Here is a 25,698-nt window from a genome sequence, read left to right as displayed (position 1 = left end):
TTCTAATCTAATGAAGTTGTGTAGTGTGATGACACTTTGAAAAGCAGCATTTTCCTTACTCACTAGCAAAGACTGAAGGTTTTCAAAGATATTCCCTCAACAGGCCAAAGGCTCCCGCCTGACGTTTAAAAAATAACCATTTACACAAAGGTTTCCACTCCCCAGTCACTACCAATGCAGAGCTACTTCACACAGTTAAAAGAGCAAGAAGCTAACCAGCTGACCTAACAAATGTGTGTAATATATACACATATGTCAGCATAGCAGCTCCCTGGGCTCCATCATCAATAACTGGAGCTTGAGGTACCTACAAATACATGCATTAAATTTGTCTTTATCTGCCAACTGCTCTTTTTCCCCCGAGCTTTAATGAAATGGTCTTTGTAAAGTTAATATGAAGTCTAAACAATTAATGACTGAAAGCACAGCTTACTTTACTTGAAGCTCCCTCTTCACAAATTAAAACGTGAGTTATCCGGCAGAAAGATGACAACACTTCTTGTAGGGCAGTCTCATGGGCAAAACAGTTCTTACAGGATGGAATTCAGATTTGCTTATGTGGTTGGAGTCCAAGGAAACAGCTATGCTATTTAAGTTTGAAAGTCATAGCCATGGCTACCCAGCTTCCTCAGCATTTTCTTGAAGTATCTGATGACTATGTAGTCTATTCTCCAATCCCATTTTAATGCTGCATAGAACTGAACAAGTGGTCCCATTTAGGCTGCTACGATTGCTGCTGATTTACAGCTGTATGTGGTAGAAAGATATATAACATAGATAGCACACAGAGAGCTCGATTTGCTAATGCAAACAGAGCTTCTGCAACATCTTGAATTTTTATGCCAGCAATTATGTCATGAGTCAAGCTTAAGGAACCAAAGAACTTGGTTGTTTTCCACTGAGAAGTCAGTTTTATTCCACAAATACTCTTATTGGAAAAATATTTAAGTACTGTGGTGAATAAAAAAAATTTAAAAAGCCCACAAAAAAACCCAACAAAACCCCACAGAATTTTACTATAACTGATACTTCTACCATATGGAAAAAATTACTGACTATTCTACCATACACATGCGATAGGACAGCTTAGCCCAATCCAGTATGCACTTCCAACATGCCTGACATTCACATGACCATGCTTTATGTTTAAATAAATTAGAGTTTTTGGGCTTCATCTTTGACCTTTCAGAAATCCTGGACCAGCACTCAAGCCTGCAGCCTGCTTCCAGTAAGCCGCATGAACAAAATGCAAGCCTAGTTTCAAGCCCAGAGCTGTAACACCTTCCAGCCATGACCTATGCTTGCTTATGTCTCAGAATCCACACTTACATTAACAACTCTTTCACAACTGTATTGGTACAATAAGCTATATGGTGTGAATAAGCTATGTGCTGTGAATAAAGTCCAGTGTGCTTAAACACTGAAAGTAAGTTCAAGAGCTGTATGACATGTTCACATGCTCAGAGGCATAAACACTCTTCGGGAGTTAATTTTGGGTTTTGTGTGTCATGAATATTTGCAAAATTTCTAAATTTACCATTCATGTTTTTTCACTGCAGGTGAACCTTCACAACATTCCCTGACACAAGACAGAATCATAGAATGGTTTGGGTTGGATGGGACCTTAAGATCATCTTTGAACACCAAGTCTAAACTAAAACTCAGATACCCTCCAGTTACACAGCAAAAAAATCACAATATATTTTAAGTTAAAAAATAAATAAATTAGGTCAGTCCCTTTATATATTGTTAAAAGGAAAAAGAAGTTGACATTTTTTTCCATGCTTTCCACCAGAAAAAGCCCTTTCCTCTGTGTTTACATGAACAGTAAGATGACAACAGCTTCCTCTGACACTATCTCTATTTAATCATTAGAAAAGTAGTAACTCAATCATTAGAAAAGTAATCATTAGAAAAAAAGGTCATGTTTTCTATAATTAAGACCTGCAGTCCATTTCAATTTTACAAGTATTTAACTTTCCAGACGAAAAGATAAAAAAGGTGGTTTGCTACAGTTTATTTTACACCAGATTGCAGACTCAACATCTTCCCAGAAAAGAACTTGGATTCTTCCTGAGAAGAATAGAACCAACATAATTTCTAGTTCAGTTCTCTCCTGGTTTTATTACTATTGATGAGTAAGACTATAATTCTGTCACAACCTACATGACTACAACTTTGTCACGAATTAGGAATTCCAATCCAGTGGACTCTCTACTTCTTAAAGGAAAGTCACAACACATGACCAAATCAAATCAAACCAGCATCTCTAATTACTGCATTCTCTTTGTATCATTCAGATGTTGTAGCAAATTCATGTATTAATGTAGCTCAAACAATGATTTTTGCTCCTGTGCAAAGCGGGAAAGTACCACTGAGGTGAAAACAGCCAACAAAATCTAATTTGAGAAGCAACTGAAAAAGAATAAAATATCAGCACTAAAGCATTGACATGATGTTCTGTGCAAACCAGTCAGCAACATTTCAAGGGAATCCATAAAAACAGAAGATGCAATACACCAATTTACATCCAGGCAATCTTGCTACAAAAAGCCTATCCAGAAAACATCAGGGTCATATCTTGCTTGTATTAGCTAAGAAATACGGATTTACTAAACATCTGGAAAAATATGACTACCCAAAAGAACTGTGCAAAAATTGCCTTACATTTAACCTTGCTGTAGATAAGACAATAGATATTAACAGGTACTACATTCTAAACATTGCAGGAGTACCATACAGTGAGGTTTTTTTGGATGCCTCAGGAGAAACCAGAAAGGGAAATCTGAAACTAAGGCTAACTGACTCACTGTCTAGATGTCCTGAATGTCCAGAGACAGTCAGGAAAAGCTGGACACAGTTTAGAAATGTGTGATTCCTTTAGGAAATGAAAACAAAACAGAAGTCAACATACAATTTATGCTAGTGACACCACTGTATACATGAAAGCTGGGGAACAATGTCGCTGTTTGGGAATGTGGTGATGTGTGTAACTTCTATACAGCATTTGTTCGAACAAGTTGGCTATATATTCACAGAGACACTTGCCAACGCTTTGGTGGTTGTTCCGGCAGCTGAATAAGCCTTTGTTTAAAGTTTCATCAGTGCTAGGTGTAAGCCCTAGCTTAAAAATGAGGGCTGCACAGACAGCTGTTTAAGAGGGAGTCTATAAATAAGTCTGTAGACAGTGGTAAGGATCCTTTCCCACAACACCATCAGGCACCTTTGGAAACTGCAGGCGTGGATGTCCATAACTGAAGAACAAGATCAACTCTCACTGTATGAAGGACAGACAGTAGGGAAGAGCAAGGAGAACAGACGGGTGAATGATCTGACTTACTAAAATTTTCATCAGCAGGGAGGAGTGGAAGACAGGTTAGTGAAGAATACTATCAAAATTAACAGCAAGGTACTAATGCTTTGTCCTCAAAGTAACAATTTTTCAGGTCTCACAAAGTGTGAGCAAACACTGGCCTTGCAACATGTTCTATCTCCATGTTTGAGGAGAATGCAATGGCAAAAAAAACTGAATTCAGGAGCTTCTTGAGCATTGTTTCCAAGAAAACGTATTTGAACTTTTCACAGTAGTACCCACAAGCAATAGAAAACAAAACACCAGTTTATGCAAGGCAAACTCAGCAATGTTTCATATGTCTGCTACCTAAGATGACACTAATAACATTATATGGCTGTTATAATGCTGTCCCAGAAATGCCAGATGGAATGAAGGGTGATGACCCGTCTGTGTTGCTGTTTCAGGATTACAGTGTGCTTACTGCAAATGCAAACTATCCTTTTCTATCAACAAATACAAACCATCAGCTTCTCAGTAGTAAAGTATTTCAAACTTTACATACTAGCATTGATGATACAGATTAACAGATTTCCCCACTTTGTTAGTGTTTCTATGCATGCTGATACAATAAAAGACCAGTCTTTGTTTCTCCCCTCTTCCAGATACTTACCAAATCACTGTACCAAGAAACACAACTTTAGCAACAGGAAACAGCAACAGCTAGTAACAACTGAATTTGCATTTTATGTGCTACACTAAATCTAAACTTTTATCAAGTTAAAAAGTTGCAATCAGCTATTTACAAATAAAAAGTACTGACAAGTAACTGATTATGGAAAAACAAAACCTCAAAATGGGCAAGAACCCATAGACAACTTAATGAAACTATGTTAAACACAACCCAGCTTAAAGAGTACCTTCTTCAGGTAATCAAAGCACCTCTGATGGCTCATATCCCAAAATCTACCTTTACCATCTCATCAGGAATGCCACAGTCTGTCACAGGTAAGTCACAGCTTATTCAAGTAAGGTGTTTGCATTGTGACCAGATAATAAAGAATACACGTTCAAAAAGAATACACTGGTGATTGGAATACAAGTATCCCAATACCACAAATGTTTCATGTGAGAAACAACTGCAAATCAGAAAGCTAGATAAAGATAAATTCTTCTGTCGAATGTATACATTGGAATCAAATTATGTTTCAGCAAAGAATCAAAAGAAACAGTTTAAAAAGCTGACACCCAAGCAAGAAGAAAAGATGTATGTTCATTTAAAGCAGCCCATTACCAAAGCTATTGAAACAAAACAAACAAGACCCACAGTAACAGCTGGGAGGTCACGAGGCTCCTGTCTTCCTTCTGTCCCAGTGTGCTCATTCTGGTAATGCTCGGACAGATCAGTGGGAGTTACACACACTTTCATACATAGTGGACAGATGAAGCCCTGTGAAATGTATATTTGTTTTTAAGAAACTAATTAAGACAAAAAAGCAGATTCGGAATCAAACGCTGCTCAAATTCTTATGCTGAAAGTTCTCTACAATTGTCAAAGTAAGGTCTGTTTTCCCTTTTGGAAAGGTAGTTTTTTCAAAACACATCTGAATATCATGGAGAAGGCAAGAAGGAACAGTTATTAAGAACATGAAAATAAACAAATCTAAATCACACTATAAAAGCTAGCACCATACCACATACTATGTGTTTTCCAGGCACTCCTGGTACCCCTTTCATGTGACAGAGGAATAAGCTGCATAATGAGGTGTGAATGGACCGCTACAAGGCATCAGGTCAGATCCCCCCCAGAGTTTTCCATAAGGGTGTCCAGATGTTTCACAGGGAGAGGCAAGGGTGGTGTGGTGAGATTGAAGAAATACCCCTGTAAATTAATAAGCAAGGTTGCAGCCGCAGGATAGACCCAAGTGCCAGCACACCTGCATGCCTGCCTGGCTGTCATGCTCATATAGGGAAAATTATGCACCTTCCTTGGTAGGATTTAAAAAAAACTCAGCATACTCACCCGAGATTTACCAAAGCCACAATTTAAATTGGCAGACACATGCTACATGCTTAAACACCCAGAGAGAGTAGGCTGGACAGTAAAGTGCTCTGATGCCTGCACCTCCATGGCAGAGCACTAGAGAGGAAGTTAGAACAGATTGAACACAACCCTCCATGGATGCATGGTGAAGCTAAGGCCCCTTACGAAAAGGATGTCTGTGGCAAACCTGTCCAGCTCATGCAGCCACATTACAGTCATGAAAGTGTAAGCATGGTGGTGAGCTCACTTTTAGCATGGAATATTTAGCAACCCTGTAATGCAGAGAGTGTTGCACTGCGACCTAAGCTACAAAGGTAGGACAGGCTCAAACATTTCCTCCTTGGGCAGATTGCAGTGAATAAATTATGTCTCTAGACTTGATTACAGGTCTATGTGTGATCTGAAACACTGACATGGCCACAGACTAGACTAAAACAGATTTTTACCTCCTCTTGAGCAAGGAACAGTTTGAATTCAGAATTCCCCACTCATACTATAATTCTCAAAAATCAGGAACTAGGCTTGAGGAGGTAGAAAACATAAGAATCTGCACAGATTTAATTATTACTCTCCATCTGAATCTTGCAGCAATGCAAATTAGGGAATCTAGCTAAGAAACCAGTGTGCAAACAAGTTAACTGGATTTCTGTCTACATAATACTGAAGAACCAGGTGGCAACATAACAGTAAAACAGAGAGCAAACATTCTGCAGAGTCCCACTATGGTGCTCCTGGAGAGAAGCTCTCAGAGAGGCCACATCTCAGGCCAGCTGCACAGGAAAAGGAAGACCAACACAAAGGCTCAAGTTGTACGCTGCGACCCATGAACATCAGGAGAGTAAAAACCCATCACCAGCTTCAGAGCTCATCAGCTTGAACCAGATTTTGAAATCATATGCTAAGCAGAACACCTCACTTGTAGCTAATGTAACAGATGGCAGAATTATTGACAACTAAGATAGTCTTTTACATTATACAATATCAACCAAAAGTGACATGGCACCCTTTGGTCTCACCAAGTTTTGACTCAGTAGCAAGAAAAGCCAATGGTGCAACAGTGCAGGAACACCACTGCTTTGAAAACTCATCCTATGTTAAGAAAATACTACTACATTAGTATTGAGGTACCTTGTGACACCCACCAGCTGCACAGTCAGTGATACTGCACTCATACTAACAGAATTGTGCAATTTTAGACAAACTGCGGAAAGAAGCAATTACCTCATTGCACATTTTTATGTCTTAATTAACTACAGAAGTAACGAAGTTTTAGTCTGCAATTCAAGAATATTTATTTGCTTCCAGGACAGTGTAAATATGCGTGTGAGACAGAGCTGGACTCACAAACGCATGACTTGTGCAACATGCAACAAAATATTAAGGAATGTCTGATTATACTGACTGCAATAAAGCTTTAAGAAATAAGAAGCAGATATGCAGACGGAAGGCAATTACGATTTTAAAACAGCACAGTGAAAGTTTCTTCTATCTCTTATCATAGAAGACATTGGAGTATTTATATCACCATATACTTTATTCTGTGTCAGAAAAGGCACTTTGCTCCCTTTAATGCTGTAATAGGAGTAATGAACCTTGCACTGCATTTGTATGCTAAGCTGGAAACATTTTCAAGCCAGGTAATCAGGCTACATTAGCACAAACTAGCTTCAACAGCCAGTGAAGACAGTTTGTATTTTTCAGAGTTAATATTTGACAACACTGTAAATCCAAAGACATTGCAATACAGGATTGAAGCAAGGAAAACAACTTATTCTGCTGGTTAAGTATGGCAATCAGCACATAAAAATTGATAGGATTTACAAGGGGTAGCTTTATACACCAACACCAAACAAAACCCAACACATTTGATATTTCACAAGGAGGAGGAGGTTTCCTGCACACATTATAGTGTAGCAGAAGCAAGGTGAAAAAGGAGTACAAGTGTGATAAAATGTTAAAGCCTGGTTTTTTCGGAACTCTCATAAAATATTTACTAACGAGGAGTCTTAAGCTTATGTCTCATTTCTTTGAATTTTAATAATTCACTTCTAGGATTACAGGAAGTATTGCTTGTAACCATTTAGACAGATAAGCCTAATTGACATTTACATATAAATATGGTCTAGCCTTCCTTTTTTTTTTTTTACTTAAATAACAACCAATTCTTATAAGGTAACACTTCAAAGTATTTATTTAGTACAGCTGTTATTTAGGTAGGGCATCAAAAGTTACTCCCAACAGCTTCATGGATCAGAGAAACAGCACCCCAGGTTTAAGACTCCAGTCCCATGTATGGTGCACAGTACCTCAGAGGAGCCTTCACTGTTCACGTCCACGGCATTTCCTGGTGTGGCAGATGAATCCGAATCAGAGCTCTGAGATCCACCCCTACCTGGAGTCTGAAATAGAGGGAGGAGAAAAAAAAAAAGAGTGTCTACAGACTACTTAATAAAGCATGGTATGCATGCAAAGGCCTCTCTTCTACTTGCTGGAATACAGAAGTATTTTCCCTCCACAAGAGTATTGAAGTGAACAAGCTGACAAACAATTATATAATTTTCAGTGCAACACTTAACAAAAGCTTTTATCCAAGACTCTCCACACATCAAAATACAAGCAGATACCAGAAGCAAAGGCCAGGATTTTAAACCACTTCCTCCTCATGAACGCTCAACACAAAACAAAGAAGTAGGCTAAATTCTGCCCTTGTATTACTGACTCTGATGTTAAATTAGAGTTTAATTAAAAACATTAGAAATTACAATCTAAACATTTTTCAGAAGTAGTAAACTAGTATCATACTACTTACCTGACAACTTGTTTACAATCTGAACAAACCTTTAAGTATTTGAAAGACAGAAAACTGAAGAGTGAGGACTGTGCTGGTGCAATACACATGCAAGAAGGTACACTGCCTTGATTTGGAAATATAAAAATACAAAGCCTATTAAACAGAAAGACAATCTCTAAAAAAACCTCCTATGAATATGTTGAAAATGAAAACAACAGTATTTGAAACTATAGAGAAAATAAGCAAATCAATTTGAAATACTACACAATTCAAAATCTGGATAGATGTATTGCAGCTTATAAAGTTTATTTAACTATAACTTTGATTTAAACTTGATTTAACTTCTCTTACTCATCTCCAGAACACTATTGCTTGACTGGTGGCAGAAAACCTAGTAGTCTCAAAGGAAACACAAGTAAAGAAATTAACAATACTGATACGCAATCCTAGTTTCAACAGAAGTTTATTATCCAATTCCATGATGACAATTGCAAATGGGATAAAGTAATGCTACTGCTGTAGCTTAGCATATCTGGAAACAATTGTAATGTTATAAAGAATTTTCTATCTTAATATAGAGGTATTAAAGATACAGAATTTTAACTATATAGGTCGAAATCTACAGAGAAGGACAGAAGTAGATAGTTTTCATTTCTAGATCCTGGTGTCTCCAAAATAGTATTTGGGTTTGAATTTTCATGCTCAAATATATCCTTTTTTTCCCCTACACAAATCAACTATATAACCTTTTATAAGATATCTGCAGCATGCATGCTTTTCCATTCTTTGAAGATTAAGTACATTTTCCTGCTTTGTTTTGTAAAGAATGTTCTATTTCCAACCTTCATAAAGATAACTTTTTATTACTAATTAAATAAAAATATGTAATAAAAAGGCCAAGTTTACTGATTAAGGACTTAATTCCCATAGAGATACAGTTCAATTTTAGAAATGTTCCAAAGACTGGCCAAAGGGAAGTGAGGAGGAGTGAAGCAGCAAGCTATCGGAGCTGATAACAGTTGAGAGGACTATCTCTCCTCATTCCAGCCTTTTCTGGGGTTATCAGTTAAGTGATGAACATATGCTGGTTCTCCTACTCCCATGCCTTTTTTTATTGTAGCTGGTTTATGTTTCTAAAGAAAGTAAGAACATCATAGTTTCCTTCTAGTACAGCATATCAAAGCAATAGGGAAGGTGATGCAAGGTTATCAAGTTAATAATAGGAAAGGCAAAAAAGGTGTAAGCAAAGAACACAATGCACATGCAAAACACATAAAAATGAAGGCATCAATCAGTACTTCTCCTCCAGGTCACTGATACAGACAGTAAACAAGGCACATCCTAGCATGGACCATGGGTGCATGCTCATCAAGTTTTCATGACATCAAACTCGGAGGACCAGTTGACACATTCAGGGACAGGGCTGCCATTCAGGGGATCTAGACAGACCGGAGTAATGGGCAACAGGAACCTCATGCAATTGAACAGGGACAAAGAAAGAGTCCTGTGCCTGGGAGGAAAACCCCTGGCTGAAACACAAGCCTCTGCCGAAAAACACCCAGGGCTCATATCAATCAGCAAGCAGATCAGGAGCTAGTAGAGTGCTGAGGCAGCAGAGAGGACCACCAGCACCCTGGGTTGTAGTAACAGATGCCCAGCCAACGACCAAAGGAAGCGATCATTCCACCACTGGCTAGCACCCGTGGGACAACATCAAGATACTGCATCCAGTCTTGGCTCTCCCAGGCCAGGGTGGACATTGACAAAACAGAGTAAGTTCAATAAAAGGCAACAAAGGGAGCTGGAGCACCTGCCCTGTGGGAGTGGCTGAGGGAACAGGGCTGGCTCAGTCTGGAGCTCTGGGAGGGCTCAACAGCAGCCCCACCACCATCTATGAGGAGGTCATCAAAGGGAGAAAACCAGGCTGTTCCCAGCAACACACAGGCAGAGGACAATACACAGAAACTGAAACAAGACTGGTTCCCACTGAACGTAAGGAAAAGCTATTCCAGGATGAAGCCAGGCCTGAACAGCCTGCTCCTGAGCTCTTGAGCTGGTCCAGCTCACAGCAGGAGCTCAAGCTAGAGAGTTCCTGAGTTCCCTTTCTGCTCAGATTGTTCTGCGATCCCTGAAGTGCTGCCCTGAGGAAACACACGTCCCACAAGACAGCTCTGAAGCACAAGTTTAGTAACTCCATAAATGAAGGTATGGATTGTGTGCATTGACAGTTGGAAGAATAATGCCTAAAGCAATTGGTAAGGTATAGCCAAGTTTCTCAGTAAGACAAGGAAGTTTAATTATTGCATCTAATGTTATAAACAGTTTTCTTTGGTTTATATAGTTCAGAAGTTCCTTCCCATGTTCCTTCCCTATAAACCACAATCATGCAACCCAGATCTAAGTCTCACTTGTGAATCCATTTTGTGCAAAAACAAAGAATCCACAGAAGATGTACTGTCTATATAAGGGAAGATGGTCAGGTGTCAAAGCTTTCTTAGATAAAGGAGTTGAACTTTACAATATAAGAATCAATTTCTCATTGAGATGAATTTTTTAAAGGGCTTTAGAAATCTGAACATAATAAAAAGGCTTTTGTATGGAAGTTAGCTATGGTGGCTATTTTATTCTAGAAAGCCTGAGAACTTGGACCCCTCTCTGTCCCAGCATCTATACCTGCAAGTAGAAATGTCATGTTATAAATGGAGGAAGTGTCAGCATTAATGGATATGAACTTCTTTACCAACGCTTTACAAGAAAATAAAGCCTTTTGTTCCGCTTTTCAGCTCCAAAAACTTAAGAATGCGTCTTTACTTAGCCAAGGACAGAAAGGTACAAAAGCAGAGGGAGAACCTTAACAAAACTCAATAGCCTGGACAATGGCGGTAAGAGACAGTCCAACCATCTCTTTAGACGGGCAGCATATACCTCCACTTTTGCAATACTTGAGCATATACATACCCAATGAATCAATTCATCCCAAAGCTAAGAATCTTCTGTAACAATTAACACAATATTTTCTTCACCTTATAACTTCTTATACTCATTGTTAATCACCCATCACATTTCACCCCAGAGTTGACTGTATTTCGCAATGAGATTTGCGTATTAAGTTCTGCTAGTTTCAGCACTATAAACTGGAGATTATTACAACCTCCAGGATGAAAGGTCTTATATTAGAAGTACAGTTTTATTAGTATGTAGTTGATTAAAGTATTTGCATTATGAAACACTTCAGACATGCTACAATCACGCTAAAAGGCACCACACAGCATATCCTACAACACACAATACATATAACAGAAATTATTATACAGTACCTGCTAAAACCTTTTTAACTTTTAAAAAAAGCAATGCACTCTCTTTAAAAGAAAAATTATAGTTCCAATGCTGGTGGCACTTCCTGGCGAGTGGCATACACAGGGAAGAAGGGTGGGAAGGAAAGGGGTCATTAAGTAACTTTCAAGATCAGGAGAATCACCCCATAGCATCCATTTGCAAAGTAATACAGACTAGCAAGAAAAATTTATTACAAATTTGAAAGAATGCTATAGAAACCAAGACTGTAAATGCAATTAACTTATCTTTCAGAGCTGTAACATAAGTTTAAACATACTCCAACAGCCAAATGACTGGGTGATTGGGAATATTCTTAATTGATCATTCAAACAGGCTCACAAACATGTTGCAGCTTGGCTCCCAGACCACTGTTAAATCACATGCTATTTAAAAAGAAAATAATTTTAAAAATCACACCACATGGAACAATTCAGACTTTGTAAACTAAGGAAAGGCTCAGAATGATGCTCTTTGTTATCAGTTGGACTATATGGGGGAGCAAAAGAATGAGTTACGAATCCCATAGGAAAAGTAAATTTTCACACAGGCTTCTGTATATGTATCAGTACAAAATTAACATTTAACCCTTAAAATCATAGCTGGAGTTTAAAGACTGATGCAAAATTAGTCTTTCACTGAGTGTATTTCTTTTCTAGTTGTCAGTTCTATTTGCTTACTCTTCAGAGGCATATGTTTCTACTCCTAGCAATACAGTTGTAGAAGTAATATGCTAAATTTCATGATGTTCTCTGTATTCTCAAATCCTCAAGCTAATAAAAGGAAACATCATTAACAACTAAAAGGATGACAATGATTGCAGCTTATTTTCTGAAAATTATATAATGAATGAGTTGAGCTAATGCATTAAAATGAGTATAAACACGGATTGCTACCGTGTCATTTTGCATCATCATTTATCTGTCTATTGCTATGCTCCATTCAGTTATGATACTCTATTCAGCAGTTTTAAAATCAGAATAATTTAAACCTTTGAAAAATATGTTAAGCCTTGAGAAAGTCTAAACAAATACGGATTTATGCAGTTTTCCCAACACAGATTTAAATACTACAGAAGAGTCCAAATATATTAAGGTCTTGAAGTAACAGACAAGATGCAAGAACGGGAAGATAAGAAGGCCAAAGCCCTTGTTATCAAACAACTCTCAGTGCTAGAAACACAGTACAGTGAAACAGTACTATTACTTAATTCTAAAGAAGTGCAACACTGTTTTATCACTCCGTAAAATGAAATTAATCTCCTGACTTCATAAGGCATAAAACCTGTCTTTCCCATCACACCACCAGTTACAGGCAAGCAGGCCTTGTACCTAAGAAGAGCCACACATGCTCCCTTCAACCCCACAGGGAGGCCATGCGCACAGCTGCAGTTCAGCATCCACCTAAGCAAATAAGCTATCTAGCAAGTCCTGCAATTATAAACATAAAATTATAGGTAAAGCAGGAGATGCAATGCATCCTGGGCAAATAAATATCTCCGCTCCTGAGTCTGGAGTGAGAGAAAAGATGACTGTACTACCCAAGCTACAGAGTTGCCTCCAAAGCCCTATTCTCCACCTAGACCCCAAGATGTCATGACCAAGCACTCAAGGTTTGCTAGAAACACAGCAATGCGACCTTACCACCCAAACATAGCAGTCACTAACAGTTGCAGACAGCCAGTTTAACACAAAGACTGAAGACAAAAACTAGTGTAAACAGTAGTCAAACTGGCCCAACAGACGAATCTTTCACTACAAAACACCAGACATGGGAAGAAGGCTCAGAAGGTCAAAGTAATCCTTCTTCCACCAGCTGAAAATAAATGCCTCCTTATTACAAAAAGTGGGGACTTTTTTCTTTCTTTTTTTCCATTTTCTTTCTTTTTAAGTTTTGGTATCTTGCAAATATAAGAAGTGAACTCTTCTTTAACAGATCAGAGGCATCAGCCACAGCCCTGCTAGCAGATGAACAAAGGAGAGGTGACACAATGGCCACAAAGGGCCTTCAGAGTTGAACACAATAAAGAATAGGCAGCTCTCTAAAGAATATGCTGACAAATATCATAATATCTTGGCAGTAAAGTTTGTTTCTCAGACATTCCACAAAGGTGTTTTGGGAAAGACAACCTTTTTCTAGATCAGCATGACGAACCATGTGCAGAACTGAGAAGTGGCAAGAATGAATGAACGGGGGTTTTACAGTGCAAACGTACAGAACAGATGGATCCCCAGGATGTCACACAGAAAACACACATAACATTTAGAAACAGCTTGCAGGGAAAGGACCTAAACTGAGGACCTAGCTGAAGACAGCATGGAGATACTAAATTCAAATACTAAATGAGCAATGTTCAGTAGTGACAAGTATACAATACTTTCTATTTTGAAAATATGCCATTCAAAGTGACCATGAAGGTGCTTTTAAAAACACAAATTAATGCATGAAAGAAATAAAAAGGTGGTCAAGGAACAGAAGCAGTATAAAAAAGAAATATCCGATGTTTTAAAAATTCAGGATTCAGAATTTCAAATAAGAGACAAGAACTATAAACAGTTTCTTTGTAGCTTGATGGCCAGCTGAGTTATAAATAAAAAAAGGAATGCAATAATAAGGTTTTTTTAAACATACTTCCATAACTCAAGCTATATCACCAATAATGACTAGCCATCCACCTAGAAAGGACATAAACTCAATACATATACAAGAAACTATGTTTCAGTGACTGGAAGGTGGGTTTGTTTTGCCATTTTCATTAATGATGCCCAAGAAAAGGGTCAAGAGCAGGTTCCTTCACCTTCAAGCTATTGCCTCAGAGACATGAAAGATTTTAATACATAATTTTTAATTTGCTCTTTATGAACAAATTTGACAGCAAGCTAAGGCTCACTGTTAACACCAAAGTACATCAGAAGTCTTTTTCATACTTTGCCAACCACAGACTGTAAGTCAGAAAGGTATGTATGAGGTTGTACATTTCTAAAAGCCCTTTTAGCACGAGGTGTTTTCTTAAAAGCATAGTTACTTACACCAGTTAAAAGACTGACACCTTTAAAAATCTTGGCATTTCTCTGTTTTGGGGCAGGAAGAAGTCTGTTTTGTTTTTCTTGGCAATTAATTCTGCTGTAATCCTGTAATTTTTGGGAGCCACTAGGGAACAGTTTTTTCTTTAAACTTTTCAGAGAAGATGCCCATTTCTAACACATGAAAACTTTCACATTGACTTTAATTTTTTATAGGAAGTGTTTAGCTGAAATTATATTTAGAGGCAAATTTCCTCTGGCACTGTATCGAGCTTCCTCCTCTATCAAAGAAGCTTTCTTTGATGGCCTGTTATTCCTCAGAATCAATAAACACCCAGTTAAAAGCTGCCAATATTTAATTAGGTCCACGCTAAGTTTCCCAGCTTGTTAGCAGGGCTTCCCATCAAACTTCAGGAAGGAAGTTCTTCCTGTAAACACAAAGCTCCAAATAGACCAAGAGCGCTCTTCACCTGCTTAGGGTCTATGACCAAAAAACAACGTGAGGCACGCTTTACATTGAGAAAGTTGGCGGTATGCATACTGATGTACTTTCTTCCTCTCTGTTAACTCTCATTCTTGTAGCAACGCTTCTTTGCATGGCAGGTGAAGAAAGCATGACACGATTTCCGATAAAACACCCTTGCACAGACGTGCTACCCGGACAGCATGCTTTGAAAGAAACACTTGAAAGACACGTCAGATAAAACACGCTGGTTTCCCTTCCCTACCCGCGAGCGCTTTCTGCATGGCACGGTGCAGAATCCGGCGCTGCCTTCCCACCGCCGCCGTGACTCAACCCTTTTGGGTGCATCCTTCAGCCGAGCGCCAGAGACGGACTCCCCGAGCCCTGAGCCATGACGACTGACACCTACCCTTCCCTTTACCAGCCCGACGACTTCCACACGAGCCATCAGCGAACTTCAAGGCGATTAGTACCGCCGCGGCGATACGCGAGGATTTGGGATAGAAAGATTTCATAAACGAGTGTCGCAAGTTGGCTTTACACAGCAGGCAGAGGTGCCGGAAAAGCCGGTTCCTAACATAAGGGACACCGCTGGCCAGTGGCAGCCGGGATGGCTTTCGGCGTTGGGAGCTTGTTTGCCTGCTGGTCCTGGGGCAACCACCCCAGGTCCCGGCGGCGGCTCTCCTCAGGCAGGGCTTCACTGAACATGCCCGAAGCGCAGCCAGCTCAGAGCCGCCGCGACGAGCGAAGGTGGCGGGCGGAGACGCCGCCGTGCTGCAGGAAGGAGCCACGCCGGGACAGGGCCGCCCCTCGCCCCACCGGTAGGCCCCTCGCCCAGCATCGGGGACTTACCCGCTGCCGGCACCCCCGCCCAGGCCGGGGGACGCGCACCGCGAGCCCGGCCCACCCCGTCGGGGCTCGGGCCGTCCCCCGCGTCGCGGCGAGAAGGAGGCGGTGGACAAGCCCACGGCCTCTGCAGCCGCCACGGGCCTATCCCCTCCGCTGGGCCGTAGGACGGGACGGGACCGACCGAGCCGGGCCGAGCTGGTGATTCCGGCCCCGCTGCGGGGAGCCCAGCCCCAAGCGCTGCCGGCACCAGGAAGCGGCACCGCCACGCCACGGCAGGGCACGCCGCCCTTACCGCCGCCAACCGGGGAGCGTCTTGCTGCCTTACCCGCTGCAGAATCCGCCTTAACATGGTGGTGGAGCCCGGATGCCTCCGGGCGACCGCGGCCAGGCCGAGGGGGAAGCTGAGGGACCCCGCACAGCACCACCCTCGGCCCGCAGGATCCCGGCGCGGCCCGCTCGCCCCGTGACAGCCGCTGCGGCCGCGGAGGCGGGGCAGCGGCCTCACAGCCCCGCCCCGGGGAGGGATGGGCCGGAGGGGCCGGGGTTGTCACCGCCCGCCGGCGGGGAGCGGAACGGGAGAAGGGAAAACGGATGAAAAGGGGCCTGAGCGGCTGGGCGGAGGACGCCAGGCTGGCGGGGCTGAGCATCGGAACGGGGTGGCTGTGGCGGTGCGGGGTCTGCTCCCCGATCTACTCCGCGGGGCCCGGGCCAGCCTCCTTCCCTGAGCGCCGGGCCCAGCACCGAGGCTGTCGGTGCGCCTGCTGTTCTCCGCCGGTGTCTGTGCCACCCAGGATGCGGCCCGGTTGCGAAAGGAGAAGCGGAGACGGCGGTGTCTCCTCCCCGGCCCTCGCCCGCTGCCCGCTCGGCCTGCAGAGCCCGCGCAGGCCGCTGGTGGGGGAGCAGGCGCGTTCACGGTCCCCGGCAGTACGGCAGCTCGCCCCTCAGGGGCTGCGGCGGTACCTGCAGGCCTCCTCGCTGCAGTCGTTGCTCCGGAATCGGGTCCTGGGCAGGGCAAGGAAACGAGCTGTAGATTAAACTTGCAGGTGAGGCCCCCCGCATGAGGCAGAGCGCAAACGCAGTTCCGTGTTACTTTGCTGGTCGTGAGGTATTGAAAGTGCTCAGGAATGCACGTTAGAGTATGGCTGAAACATACTCATTTGGATAATGAACTGGAAGTTTCATTCTGAAGGAGCAAGCTACTTCCTTCGAGCCCTGAGCTGAAGGCAACCTTGTGGCATAGAATCATAGAATAGTTAGGGTTGGAAAGGACCTTAAGATCATCTCGTTCCAACCCCCATGCTATGGGCAGGGACACCTCCCACTAAACCATGTCACCCAAGGCTCTGTCCGACCTGGCCTTGAACACTGTCAGGGATGGAGCACTCACAGCTTCCCTGGGCAACCCATTCCAGTGCCTCACCACCCTCTCAGTAAAGAATTTCTTCCTTATATCCAATCTAAACTTTCCCTGTTTAAGTTTGAACCCATTACCCCTTGTCCTGTCGCTACAGTCCCTGATGAATAGTCCCTCTCCAGCATCCTTGTAGGCCCCCTTCAGATACTGGAAGGCTGCTATGAGGTCTCCATGCAGCCTTCTCTTCTCCAGGCTCAACAGCCCCAACTTTCTCAGCCTGTCTTCATACAGGAGGTGCTCCAGTCCCCTGATCATCCTCGTGGCCCTCCTCTGGACTTGTTCCAACAGTTCCATGTCCTTTTTATGTTGAGGACACCAGAACTGCACACAATACTCCAAGTGAGGTCTCAGGAGAGCAGAGTAGAGGGGCAGGATCACCTCCTTCGACCTGCTGGTCACGCTCCTTCTGATGCAGCCCAGAATACGGCTGGCTTTCTGGGCTGCGAGCGCACACTGAAGCCAGCTTTTGTTAAGGTTCTCATCAACCAACACCCCCAAGTCCTTCTCTGCAGGGCTGCTCTGAATCTCTTCTCTGCCCAACCTGTAGCTGTGACCTGTAGTATGACCCATTAAGTGTTCTTTAAATGTCAGAGAAGAACATTTGCTCACACAAACACACACCTACAGTAAAAAAACCAAACAAAGCCAACAACTACAACAAAAAAAATAAAACACCAACCCCAAAAAACAGAAATACAGCTCAAAAACATCAGTTCATCCAAGAAAGAATCTTTCTGGTGAAGCCCCACCAGACGTACAGCATTCAGCTCTGGACCCACAACATGAGGGATGTGGACCTGCTGAAGCAAGTCCAGAGGAAGCCACAAAGATCATCTGAGGCCTGGAGCACCTCTCCTATGGAGACAGGCTGGGAGAGTTGGGCTTGTTCAGTCTGAGAAGAGAAGGCTGTGGAGAAACCTTGTAACAGTCTTCCACTACCTAAAAGGGGCCTAGAAGAAATCTTTGAGAGTGACTTTTTACAAGGGCATGTAGTGACAGGACAAGGGGGAAGGGCTTTAAACTGAAAGAGATAGATATTAAGAAGAAAGAAGAGGTAGATATTAAGAAGAAATTCTTCACTGTGAGGGTGGTGAGACACTGGCACAGGTTGCCCAGAAAAGCTGTGGCTGCCCCATCCCTGGCAGTGTTCAAGGCCGGTTGGACGGGGCTTTGAGCAACCTGGTCTAGTGGAAGGTGTCCCTGCCTGTGGTAGGGGTGTTGGAACTAGATGATATTTAAGGTCTCTTCCAACCCAGACTGTTCTATGATTCTATGATCTGTAGGTCCTGAGGCAAAAACCCACATGAGACATGGCAGGAGAGTTGCCAGAATACCAGCAGCTTCTGGAATACATCATTCAGTACACTGCAGTTTTCTGTTCTATTCTAAAGCTGTAACTTTTACATATTGGATGCAAGACAAAGTGTTATGAGTAAACAATAAACCTGTTCAATGACTAATTGTGCTGAGTAGAACAAATATCATAGGAGAGCACCAGCTGTGCTGCAAAGATGGAAGATGTTTTTCTACTCAAAGGCTGACATTTCTAAGTACTCTGAAAGCCTCAGACTTAGCATGAGTTACAAGCACATGACCAGAAGGATTCGGCTGCGGCAGCTTAAGGCTTGAGGCACAGCAGCATTATGTGATTGAACTTGGTTTGCTCCAGCTACAGGCTCCAGTGTGCTTCATGCCATGTCATTTAGTCCACAACTGGGGTGGGTCAGGAGTGCACACACAGTTGGTGATTGCTTCAGCTGATGAGCACTGACGTCTTTGGCCAGATCCATTAAACCACTTTCATTTGCGTATGTGTCCAGAGTACAAAATGGTGTTGAAATTTGGCAGTTAGGTTTGTTTCAGAATTTTGCACATGTGACTAATAATAAGAATTGATTGGGTCTGTATGGCTGTACAGTTAAATATCCAGGCAGGCTGTACATTTACTCTGTAGACATTTACTCTATAGACATCTACTCCAAATCTAATCAAACTGACCGCAGATTTTAATATCTCACTCTCTTTACTAGATATTTCAACAACAGCGAGTGGCAGCCCAGATGATGAACTGCTGGAGTGTTCAACTTGCCATATCCATGTAACTTAAGCAGCCCATTCTTGCAACACATTTTTTATTCTCCTAGGTTATCCATTCCCGAATGCCCAGAGGAAGATAGACATCTGAGGATACTAGTTAAAAGTTTTACATCAGATGAGGATTTTCTTAGACAAGTCTTGCAAGGAAATGCATGATCCTTTGTTTGTGTGGATTTTTGTGCGACATATGCATTTGTCTCCCTGTCCACCCATCATTCCCTCTGTAACTTATGAATCCATCAGCCAATTTCAATCGAGTACAACAGAGACAGATAAGGCTCAAAGATATCAAGTTCCTACAAATTTAAATAGGCAGGCAGGGAGAGGAGAGAGACCCTATTGGTTCCTGTCTGTAAAGGAAAGACTGCAGCGTGACTGCCTTTACTCAACACAAGAGAATGCATAAAAATTCACCCTGGGGAAGAAATCTAGGGTGAAGGGGGAGTTTAAATCAGTCCCATTTGCAGTGGAAGTCCTTGGTTTTAATTATTATACGTATGGTAATGAATATGAATTCATAACGTGTTACCCTAATACTGAAATCTCAGGCTGATAGAGTATTACGTTATATCCTCAGGCATGGAAGTTATAAATTTTCATTGCATCCAACTTCATAAATTCTGTGAGGGGTTTGGTGACAGGGAGATTAAAAGGTACCTTTCTGTGGAGTCCACTGGTAGCCAGAAGTTTCAGACCATAATCACGGCAGAGGCTTTCCCAAATCCAGCTGGAAGCAGGTACTTCATCCTCTGAACAGAAGCCAAAGGCTGAAAGTCTGAACTACATCAACCTCTTGCATACCTGCAGAAGCCAGTGTGCCTTTATTTCAGTAGAGAACTGAAATCAATCTTTTCACTGTACCAGCACTAATGAGGAAGGCCCAGCACCTCTCAGACCTTCCAACAGATAACTGCTTTTCTTTTCTCTTGTTTTTTTTAAATGGTTATGCATATAGCCAAATAAAAGCAATGATTCCTGGACCATGGCTCACAGGATTCAGAGCCGTTGCAATCTTATGCCGTAGTTGAGGGCCACAAGGAACCCCCATCACTTGGTACAAAATGGCAGGGAAAATACCATGTGATATATCCACAGCACATATGCTCACTTAGACTTGTGGCCTGTACACTTGGCAAAGATTCTTGGCTACATGGTCCTACATGTTTCCAGTTTTTATATGGATGGTTATTTTCAGTCATGTTAAGTTCCTAACCCCAAATCTCTTGGTCACAAGCTCCCTGAGTTCATGATGTGCTGCACTGGAAAAGTATCCCATTTTTTCAAGTTGTTGCTTTTAAGTATCCTATTTATAAGAGGCATGAGCCTCTTCTTGGTTTTGATTTTTGTTTGATTTGGTTTTGGATTTTTCCTAGCTCTTTAACTGTACATTTTTGACTGTCACTATATGCTGCTCATAAACTTTCAGCAAGTAGCTTTCAAATTTACCCATCTCTTTTCCCGAGGCTCTCTCCTGTCAAATTAAACTCTATGAAAAACAGTTGAACACAATTTGTTTAAACTGTTTGTATGTTAAAAACCATAATAACTAGCAGGTAAAAGTAATATCATGTTAAAAATCCACATCACAAACCATGGAACAGACAAAGAGAAATCATAAAGTGAAAAAGCATTAAGAAGGTGCCAACCATCTGTCTTCAAAGATTAAAATTTTCTATAAACTCCCTTTACCTCCTCAGCCAAGCTCCTCCAACAAACCCATGTTTGAGGTGTTGGAGAAAACTGGCTTCTTACACACAGTTTAATTATGAACACACACACCCTGCCCCAAACCCCAAGAAATGTTACATATGGAAATTACTGATCAAAAGAAGTATTTTATCTTAAAACACTTCACACAAGCACAGCAAATTTGTTACCTCTTGGAAATAGTTTATAATATTTGTACAACAAGTACTGTGCGTATTTATGAAATTGCAGCCAAGGAGTCACCACAGAGATTAAGATATGGCCATCATCTACTGTTCAGTCCTCAGTGATTTAGAAAACCTGCCTCTTGGAGCCTGGATTCTAAAATTATGGTAAAGTAGATGACATTTCATGAACAGTTAGTAAATTTATGACTAGAAAAAAAGAACAAAGCTATTATAAGAGCAAATTCTTAAGTAGTACAGCCTAAATTATAACATTGATGAAAACATACATGTGGGATTTTTAAATTCCTCTAAGTAAGTGGCTTATTAACATGTATTTCATGGAATATCATGGATTTGGGTGTTCCTAAATCAAAGCAGCATTTCATCAACCGCCTACTCAGAATTGTCATTTAAGAAGAACACGACTGGACAAATTAAAATTTTTGAAGGAAAAACTACCTTGAAGAAGGTATTGATGCTCTCGTCCCTCAAAAATGTTTCAAACAAAATAAGCAGAGTGCAGTTCAGATTCATGGAGAGTTTTTTTCTCAGCCATTTTGCTGAGAAACTACAATTGAAACTCATCATTCTTGCAGGCAGCACCAAAAAGCATGATGAGACCAACGGCTGAAAACACTTGATAAAAGAGAAGTTCTTGGTGAAACTAGTGCTACGGAGAAGTAAGCGTTTGATGGTTGGGATGAGACATTAGTGAGACTCACAGTAAGTCAAGAAAAAATCATTTAGAAAGTGGCACATAAATGTTAATAGTCCAAAAGGTAGAAAAGATTGGAAACCAACATTTTGTTTAAATCTTTGTAGACTTCTGAAGACACAAAGTAACAGAAGCATATGACAAAATTTGGAAGCTTTACAAAGTATAGATTTGGGAACAACTGCATCTGCAAATGAAGGCAGGGCTGCTTAGCAGCACATCATGGGGATACATGGACCTTGCCAGACACTGCTGAGGCAGGCAGCTGCCAGTCCTTCCTTGCCTGCCACCTGCATATATATAGGGCACATCTGCTCCACAATAGCCAAAGGAGAACTAAGATAGCCAATGAATAATAGCTAAAAGGTTTTTCAGAGTTCTCAAAATATGAAAATCTGTATTTGTTACTGATTTTTCTGTTTATATAGGAATATACTTTAAAATTCGTGATGACTAAGTATTAAAATGACAGCACCTATCTTGCCTTCAAAAGAGTTTGACAGTTCAGATTGAACTCTTGGTATTTCATTATTTACAGTTTGGATCCTCCTCAGCTTTACCAAGGGAAACAAATGTGTTTAGCCTCACAAATATTTAGGGTGGTTTTAAATTAGTGTTAGCAAACCAAGATTATCCAGTGGCTTGGGCACTAGTCTAAGGCTTGAGAGACTGCATATAATTTTGCACTGCACCAGAAACATCCTCTCAGTAACACAACACCTATAAAAAAGGAAATACTGGTACCTCTCAAATGTAAAAAGAAATTGGAATCTTCTGATAAAAAGCATTAAAAAGAATAAAATATTACTACCAATGTAAATTTATTGGCAATCAATTAGGTTGTAATAACCATATGATTTATAAGCAGTGAAAGAAATGTAGTTTCCCATGAAGAACATATCCTACGACTTCACCTTTACAGAAAGGTGACATCTTCTGTCTCTTCAAGGCCAGTCAGGACCCCCATTATGCAGGAAACAGGATGTGGTGTGCTCAGTCCACAGCTGCACAGGAGCTCCTGTACATCAGCTTGGTTCACTGATCTTTTCAGTAGCATAAATGTGGATCTTTTACCTCTACCCAGTCATCAGTTTTGTCAGAAACTGAAAAAATGTAACTACCTTTAGACATCTATGCCTCTTTCAGTTCAGACTTAAACTGCCTCATGGGTTTGAAAGACACAAGAGGTCACTTGCTTACCTCAGAAGCTAGGCAAAACCTATGGGTGGTTTTGGTCTATGTTTGAGCTAGTTATTGATTGTTTCTGACCCATTCCCTTCTCACTACAGAGAAAAATAGCAGCTTTTCAGTTCTTCAGTTCAGGCACTAAAGAGGTTGGCTAGAACATCAGTACTTCACCCTGTGTGTGTTAGGGTGAGTGTGTTTGCTCAGATACTTTAGAACCAGGCTGACTCTGTGATGACGTCTGTAACAAAGAGCTAACAACGGGAGGCCAGCTCCTGGGCTACAGAAAGCCTCTTTCAAGTCAATGTACTTACTTGCATGAGTAACGAGTGTGTGTACTAATAAAAGTTGCATGGCTAGCATTAATACCAAGTACAACAGCTCCAAGCATGGCTTCTATCTAGTGTTACAGAACCTGAATGTTGTAAGATTTGCACAGCTTCACCCAGATAACCCTGATTAAAGACAGAAATAATAGAATTATCCCTATTAACAACAAAGAATTGCTCCATTGACTGAATCACTGTGTAGAGTATGCCATGTAGGTTTGCTGGAGTAGCTGTAGAAACAGGCGCTGAAATTAGAGAAAGCCCAGCAGCATGCAAGAGAATGTAAGTCATAAGTATGTATGAGTTTGTGTAAAAAATAAACCTGGCATTATTATAACCAAACTCTGAGATGAAGATCTGCCACTGAGTCATGCAGATTACTCTTTGCCAAATGCCTCAACTAAGAAATTATTCTGCGTTAAGTTGAAAGCCTGCCACAAAACAAACACTTTCAAATTCCACCCTAAAAAGCGGTGGTGATATCATGGCCATTCTGATCCTGTTACTTCAAAGACATTAGCTCTTGCTGGCAAGTTTTGTAGGCACTTTCCAGTAAATGGCACAGAAAATGGGTAAAAAGGAACAAGAAAAAGGGGGATTGGTGGAATTCCACTGGCGAGTAAAATTCAAATATTTCCAAGAACACATTCATTGAGGTTACTTATGTGCTCACATTGGTATGTGCTAATATACATACTTAACTTCTCTTTCTCTGGATCTTAGACATGAGCTTATTCATCTCCATCAGTCTAGGCACGTTTCAGACTACTTCAAAGGTTTTGCAGCAAAATACTTGAAATGCCAAACAAAGTAAGCAGGGGAACCCTTAGTTATGCAGGTTGTAGGGGATGTCAGTAGTACTGATTATTTAAATTAATCTTATTAGGAATCTCTTTGTTACAGCAGAAACGTAAGATAGATTTTCCGTGTCATGTATGAAGATTTAGTGATAATAAGAGTTAAGGATGTTGTCTTAATCACCCTTATGCATAATTAAAAAAAAAGCTGAAGGCCTGTGAGTGTTTTTCTCCAATACGTATCTAACCAAATAAAATAACAAGCTTTTTTTTTGTCTTGTTTTTTAACATATGAAGGTCCATACAGCACTGATTCAAACACTGTTCTCTCTCTCTGAGAATTAATGTGTTATTTGCTCGTGGCTTTGTATAAAAGCAGATGTAAAAAATGTTGACTTTGTTGGGAGTCACTGTGCACGAGCATTGCATTAGCAGTTCAGTTAGCTGTTTTTAGATGGTCAGAACAGGGGCTGCTAAATAATAGCATCTGTTATTATAAATGTAATCTCTCAAAAGTCTTCCAGATTTGTATTTTAATGCTAGAAGTTTCCTGAATTTATGATTCAAAATGCTGTTTTCAAGGGATACAGTATTGCACTGCTAAATTCCCATCTGGCCAGCCCTTGATATTTTTGCAGTACTAGCCAAACCTCTCTATGTAGCAACTGTCATAATGATTTAGACACAAAGAAGAATCTTAGGTATAAGCAAAGGAGGATTAAAAATATCTCTCTGTTAAGCTTTTTTTTGTGTCTTAAAATGTTCACACTAAAAGAATAATGAGTGGGATCTTTCATTCATCCTCTTCCTTTCCTGGTATAGAGCAGGTATGATTTGTAATTTCATATAATACCAGATAAAGTTTGCAAACAGAAAAATAATGCTGATATATGAATAGAAAATAAAATGTGCATACAAACGTGTAGGGCAAACAGTCAGTGGGAATCAATGAAGGAAAAGTAACAAATGCATTTCTTGTGGGATGATGAAATGCTGAATGGTAACACAGTTCTCAAGAATCAACCCTTCAGCAGCTGAGGCTTCCTTTTCATTAATGCCAGCTACATGCATTACTGGGTCAACTGACAATACAGTTTTAATCTGGATCAAATACACCTGCACTATATTTCTGCATCTTCTGAACTAACAAGTGTGTGGAATATAGTGTTCAAGTAGTTTTATACTTTCTGCTGACTGTAAGTTGATTGCCAGCAAAAAAAAAAAACCCAAAACATCAAACCCATTATAAAGCTAGGCAGAAGAAAGTTACTGGTTTAAAAGAATGCTAACACATTTTGATAGGTAGGATAAGTTTGCACCAGAACTGCAATTTTACTATTTCTGCTGGTAAATTTTCTGATTCACCGTTAAGTACTGAAAAGCCAGATTTACCAACCACAGCCTGGCCTCTATACCTGTCTTTTCTTAGATGGTTGTTAACTGTAATGGTAAAAGCAATGCCAGTGATGCACATGCTCAGAAAATAAGTGTT

At 41.0% G+C, this 25,698-nt stretch overlaps 1 protein-coding gene across 2 annotated transcripts in view; it reads right to left on the bottom strand.

Moving 5' to 3' along the window:
* The window catches only part of EEA1 (early endosome antigen 1), a 76,131-nt gene extending 59,865 nt beyond the window's left edge, over nucleotides 1–16,266 (bottom strand). For both annotated transcript variants that reach the window (XM_080639116.1, XM_080639117.1), the window contains exons 1-2: nucleotides 16,121–16,266; nucleotides 7,643–7,735 (exon numbers count right to left, since the gene is read on the bottom strand). In XM_080639116.1, coding sequence (XP_080495242.1) covers nucleotides 7,643–7,735; nucleotides 16,121–16,144 — 117 coding nt within the window. In that variant the 5' untranslated portion in view covers nucleotides 16,145–16,266. The remainder of the gene's footprint in view (nucleotides 1–7,642; nucleotides 7,736–16,120) is intronic.
* Between the last annotated feature and the right edge of the window lie 9,432 nt (nucleotides 16,267–25,698).

The sequence above is a fragment of the Psittacula echo genome (assembly GCF_963264785.1).
Source record: "Psittacula echo genome assembly, chromosome: 1".
NCBI lineage: Eukaryota > Metazoa > Chordata > Aves > Psittaciformes > Psittacidae > Psittacula > Psittacula echo.
The sequence above is the reverse complement of the archived record's forward strand: the minus strand, read 5'-3'. Positions and strand labels throughout refer to the sequence as shown.